The sequence below is a fragment of the Herpailurus yagouaroundi genome, unplaced genomic scaffold, assembly GCF_014898765.1.
Source record: "Herpailurus yagouaroundi ecotype Mexico unplaced genomic scaffold, PumYag 217, whole genome shotgun sequence".
NCBI classification, from domain to species: Eukaryota; Metazoa; Chordata; class Mammalia; order Carnivora; family Felidae; genus Herpailurus; species Herpailurus yagouaroundi.
The window spans coordinates 5,376,678-5,382,155 of record NW_024412448.1 but is presented as its reverse complement, the minus strand read 5'-3'; the positions used below and the strand labels follow the sequence as shown (position 1 = coordinate 5,382,155).

General features: G+C 58.1%; 1 protein-coding gene across 1 annotated transcript; it reads left to right on the top strand.

The window, feature by feature from the left end:
• Positions 1 to 106: 106 nt before the first annotated feature.
• Positions 107 to 2,927, top strand: ACTG1 (actin gamma 1). The gene is made up of 5 exons (XM_040456657.1): positions 107 to 240; positions 595 to 963; positions 1,251 to 1,689; positions 1,782 to 1,963; positions 2,053 to 2,927. The coding sequence occupies exons 2-5, from the start codon at positions 601 to 603 to the stop codon at positions 2,194 to 2,196; spliced, it is 1,128 nt and encodes a 375-aa protein (XP_040312591.1). The 5' UTR covers positions 107 to 240; positions 595 to 600; the 3' UTR covers positions 2,197 to 2,927.
• Positions 2,928 to 5,478: the final 2,551 nt, after the last annotated feature.

Genomic DNA, 5,478 nt, shown 5'->3' with positions numbered 1-5,478 from the left:
GGGGCCGGGCGCGGGGCCCCACGTGTCCCGGCCGGGCGAGCCAATGGGCGCCCGGCGTTCGGAAAGATCGCCATATATGGACATGTTCTGGGGCCGCGCGCGCCGCCGGCCGGCGCGCGCGTCCCGCTTCGCTTAAATAGCGGCGGGGGAGGCCGCGCTCGGTCTCACTCGCCGCAGCCGGCCCGTGGTCTGTGTCGTCCCGCCGTTTGTCGTCCGCGTCCACTGCCGCCACTTCCACCGGTAAGAGGCCGGCCTGCGTGCCCGGGCCCCGGGTCCCCGAGTCTGGCGCCGCAGGTGCACGCCACGCCTCCTGTCCCAGGGTCCCCGCAACACTGCCTCGGGAGTTGGCGGGGTCCGCGCCGGGGCGGGGTGCGGTGCGGACGGCCGGTGCACGGCTGGCGCGGGGGGTGGGGGGGGTGGGGCGGGGCAGGGCCGCAGTGCGGAGAGTCCCGGTCGCGCCGCCGCGAGCGAGTGAGGGGCGCCCCGAGAAAGACCGGGTCCCAGTTCCGGGCAGTTACTCCCCGCCAGGCTCGGTGGGGGCGGGGGGCGGGCAGACGGACCCTCCGTGTCTAAGCCGGCCGCGTCTTCACGCAGACCGCAATGGAAGAGGAGATCGCCGCGCTGGTCATCGACAATGGCTCTGGCATGTGCAAGGCGGGCTTTGCTGGGGACGACGCCCCCCGAGCCGTGTTCCCGTCCATCGTCGGGCGGCCCCGACACCAGGGCGTTATGGTGGGCATGGGCCAGAAGGACTCCTACGTGGGCGACGAGGCCCAGAGCAAGCGGGGCATCCTGACCCTCAAGTACCCCATCGAACACGGCATTGTCACCAACTGGGACGACATGGAGAAGATCTGGCACCACACCTTCTACAACGAGCTGCGCGTGGCCCCCGAGGAGCACCCGGTGCTGCTCACTGAGGCCCCCTTGAACCCCAAGGCCAACCGTGAGAAGATGACTCAGGTAAGCGCTGCCCCGAGCGCCCGCCGTTCGTCTGTTTCATTAGCCATTTTCTGTTCCGCCTTATTTTCTGAAATTCAAGTATTTCTTTCGATATTTCCAGGGTTCTGTTCTTCTCCTGGCATTTCCTTCCTGAAGTCTCAAGGTTTCTTACTTGTGTTTCTGCCTGCAACCTTTTTTTCTTTTCTCTACACATCACATTTGTGGCATGCCAGCATGCGGTGTGTGAGCATGGGGTGGCTCCGGGTCCCTGTCTCTGACTAAGGAGCCCGTTGCCTTCTTCCATCCAGATCATGTTCGAGACCTTCAACACCCCAGCCATGTACGTGGCCATCCAGGCCGTGCTGTCTCTGTACGCTTCTGGCCGCACCACTGGTATTGTCATGGACTCTGGGGATGGGGTCACCCACACTGTGCCCATCTACGAGGGGTACGCCCTGCCCCACGCCATCCTGCGTCTGGACCTGGCTGGCCGGGACCTGACGGACTACCTCATGAAGATCCTCACGGAGCGCGGCTACAGTTTCACCACCACCGCCGAGCGGGAAATTGTGCGTGACATCAAGGAGAAGCTCTGCTACGTGGCCCTGGATTTTGAGCAGGAGATGGCCACGGCCGCGTCCTCGTCCTCCCTGGAGAAGAGCTACGAGCTGCCCGACGGGCAGGTGATCACCATCGGCAACGAGCGGTTCCGCTGCCCCGAGGCGCTCTTCCAGCCTTCCTTCCTGGGTAGGTGTCTTGGGCAGCCGCGACTTCGGGCTGCGTCGCTTTGGGCCCGGAAGAGGGGCGGATGCCCTCTAACGGAGAGCGTTGTCTCTTAGGTATGGAGTCCTGTGGCATCCACGAGACCACCTTCAACTCCATCATGAAGTGTGACGTTGACATCCGGAAGGACCTCTACGCTAACACGGTGCTGTCTGGCGGGACCACCATGTACCCCGGCATCGCCGACAGGATGCAGAAGGAGATCACAGCTCTGGCGCCCAGCACGATGAAGATCAAGGTGAGTCCAGTGCGGCCGTGGGCTGGGCCTCCCGGGGCCCCGCTGTGAAGACCGCGGCCTAAACTAAAGCCGCGGTTTTGTTTTCACAGATCATCGCTCCCCCCGAGCGCAAGTACTCCGTGTGGATCGGGGGCTCCATCCTGGCGTCGCTGTCCACCTTCCAGCAGATGTGGATCAGCAAGCAGGAGTACGACGAGTCGGGCCCCTCCATCGTCCACCGCAAATGCTTCTAAACGGACTGCGGGCAGATGCGTGGCGTCTGCCGCACGAGTGAATTCCGAAGTCTAGGTTTGCCCTGGCAAGTGTGTGCGCCTCCTGCTGGCCTCGTGAAACTGGAATAAGCCTTTGAAAAGAAATCTGTCCTTGAAGCTTGTATCTGATGTCAGCACTGGATTGTAGAACTTGTTGCTGATCTTGACCTTGTATCCAAGTTCACTGTTCCCTTGGTATATGTTTAATACCCTGTACATCTCTTTGATTTTAAATCCTTAGGACGTGCGGCTCGGTCACTTCGTGACTGAGGTTGAGAACATGTTCGTGGAAGAGAAATCCATTGGTTTGAGAATCTTCGAGACCGTGATATTCTCGATCTGTGCAGGGTATTAATGTCTAAGAGCTGCCTATTCCAGGATTTCTCTAGAGGCTGGCAAGAGTCCTGAACCAGTTGTCATTTCTGTCTTGCCGGTCTGACAGGGTTGGGAAGGTCCGAGCCTTGGGACCCACTTTCCTTTCTTACCCGATGTTTTCCTGCCACAACACCGTGGGTTGTTAATTGCCTTGAGTTGGAAAACGGTTTGCATTTACAACTGTACATTTATTCATCCTTTTAATTTATGTAAGGTTTTTGTACACAATTCTCAATTCTTGAAGAGACGACGACAAATTTTGGTTTTCTACTGTCATGTGAGAACATTAGGCCCCAGCAACGCGTCCTTGTGCAAGGAAAATAAAGTGCTGCCGTGAAGCGCCCTGGCTTCTGTTTGGGGGGGGGGGGGTGGCAGGGGCAGGTGGTTTGGGAGGAGAACTGGCTGAAATTGGGCAGCAGCTTGGTTTCCTGCAGACCAGGAGTTGGGAGTATTTTAATAAGGTCTAGTGAACAGCCCAGCACACGGCAGCTTGGGATTTGGGGTCCCCTGCCCTCCTGTTTGGGGGCTTTTGCGTGAAGGATCCTGTGCAGGAGAACTCTGCAAGTGGCTGTGGGGAAAACAGTGTTGCAGGTACTTGGGAAGCACTTGGAGGCCTAAGGGGCAGGTTCCTTGATCGTGGGCTTGGGGGTTGCTTTCTTCCCACCAGTTTCAGTGAAGCGGCCATGGAATCCATGAAACATTTGGGTTACTGAACCAAGGAACTAGTCTTAGGTGTGAAGGAGGCTAACGAGCCTTCATCTGTAAATCCTTGGACTCAGTCACAGGTCTGGTTCTTCTAATGGCATGCCTCAGTCTTCAGTTTTTTCAGATTTTCAAACTATTGTCTGTCGTTTGCAGGTTGGCTCAGGGAAGTAACGGTTAACTAGACTTGAGAAGCTTAGGAATTTGGAAGGACAATTTTGAAATGGGAGGATAGTATTTCGACTGGCAGATGGGCCATTTTTGCCTTCGCTGCTGGGAAGCACATTTCAGCAGGGAGGATTGTGGTGGTGCTTCCTAGCTGGGGTTCTGCCGGTTGGGAGGGGCTTTGTTAGGATTGGAGCAGGGGGACCCAAGAGCACATGACTGAGGGCTGTGGAGCATCTCAGCCGGAAGTGGGATTTGCCAAACTCGGGCCTTCATCCTGTTTTCCCTCCTGTGAGCACCCACGAGAACATAGAGCGGCCATTCAGATTGTTTTTGTTTTGTCCAGAGTGAGTGGGGGTGTGGGGCAGAGGCAGAGAAGGGGATAGAATCTTAGGCGCCCCCCCCTGCGGCCCCGGCCCAGCTCCATGCTGGGCCCAAGGTGAAGCTCGATCCAAGAACCCTGGGATCACGACTTGAGCTGAGCCACCCTGGTGCCCCTCAAATTCCTTTTTTACTCTGGGCAGCTTTCCACTTTGAGTTGGGACTAAGTGTAATTCTTAGTGTGCTGGGTCCCAGGGACAGAATGGACCGGGCTCCATATGTGTTGGGGGAGAAAGACCTCTGGTGTGGTGACCACACAGGCCCGTGCGGACTCAACCTTTCTGGTGGGCTCATCCCTCTACGCCCTGTGTCCCCAAACAGGAGAGCAGTGCCTCCTCCCCGTGGATGTGAAGGCTCAGTGAGGCCCCTGACACCTAAGCCAGGAAACCTGTCGTTAGCCTCATTTCTCAGTAGCCCCAAATCCACCAAGAGGCTGTTTTGAGAAGGGAGATGGGGCTTGAGAGGGCTTTTGAAACCATCCGCTTAAAGCAAAGCAAGACGGGGACAGCTTTGCCTGCTTCTACAAGAGAAAAAGCTCTCTTCGAGGAAGAACGCCATCAACCAAGTCAGTAGACCAGTACTTGGGGTGCAGCGTCCCCTAGATGGAGAACCAGGGGTTTATCTCCAGACTACGCAAGGAGCTGCAGACCAGCGAGGCAAAGTCAGGGAAGTCTGCCGACAAGCGAAAGGAAGCATGTGAGTGGACGACGTCCAAGAGATGAAACCTCAGAGGCTGTCTTAAATGCTGTTTAGTTTAACAAATGGAAGCTTCTGGAAGGGATGGCTCCTTGGAGAAGTGTCTTGTGTTCCCCGGGGACTCGGTGCGCCCCTGAACGGCTCCTTCCCCACGGCCACTTGGGTGTCCTCACAGTGAGGCAGAGGTGAAGGGTGTGCTCTGAGTGGGGCGGAAGGCTCGCGGGTGCCCAAGCTTCCCGCAGTGTGAGGAGCGTCCACGTGCCCAGCAGGCGGTCAGTGACCGCTCCAACCTGGAGTCATTGTCCCCACGCAAGAGAAGGACGTTGTGTTTATCGGCTGCAATTCCAAGTCCGAGGTCCTTTCATCCCAAATGACCAGTGCTCTAGGAGCGGACAGGGACCATTTCAAGGACTCACACTGGCGAGGCTGGTCTCCAGTGAGTGAGAGACTATGGCTTCCAGAACCTGTTCTGGTTAGAGGCCCCAAACATCCAACCCAGAGGGCTTCCCTCTGAGAAGCCTGTGGGCTGCTGCTGCGGGGGTCCCTGCTACATGTGGAGCCCCCAGGGCCTCGCGGCCTCCCACAGCCGTGCTGGCCTGCGGCCTCCCCCCCTCAACTGGCCGGTGGCCATCCGGGTGTACTTTCCTGCACGAAGCTTTCCTTCCCTCTCCTCTCCCTGCTGGGGCCCCTCCTAGGGGTGTCCTCCAGGGAGGCCTGTCATGGTGTGTGATTCCCAAGGGTCTTCTAACATTTGGGGGAGGCTGCCCCTCTCTGGGGACAGATACCCTTCCCACCCCACTGATTGTGGGTTTTGGCACACGTTTGGGGCGTGCCTTAGACGATGAAATATGAGTGGAGGAGCTTTAGGGAGCCAGCGGAGTGGCCCTGGGACCACAGTATTCCAGAGGCTCCTGCCTCAGCCTGGAGGCTGGAGAGATGCCATCA

Bases quoted from the DNA above. Each gene is read 5' to 3' on its own strand.
- ACTG1 (XM_040456657.1), top strand. From the start codon at position 601: ATGGAAGAGGAGATCGCCGCGCTGGTCATCGACAATGGCTCTGGCATG. The intron at 964-1,250 runs GTAAGCGCTGCC...TCTTCCATCCAG, and splicing joins ACCGTGAGAAGATGACTCAG to ATCATGTTCGAGACCTTCAA. The intron at 1,690-1,781 runs GTAGGTGTCTTG...GTTGTCTCTTAG, and splicing joins CTTCCAGCCTTCCTTCCTGG to GTATGGAGTCCTGTGGCATC.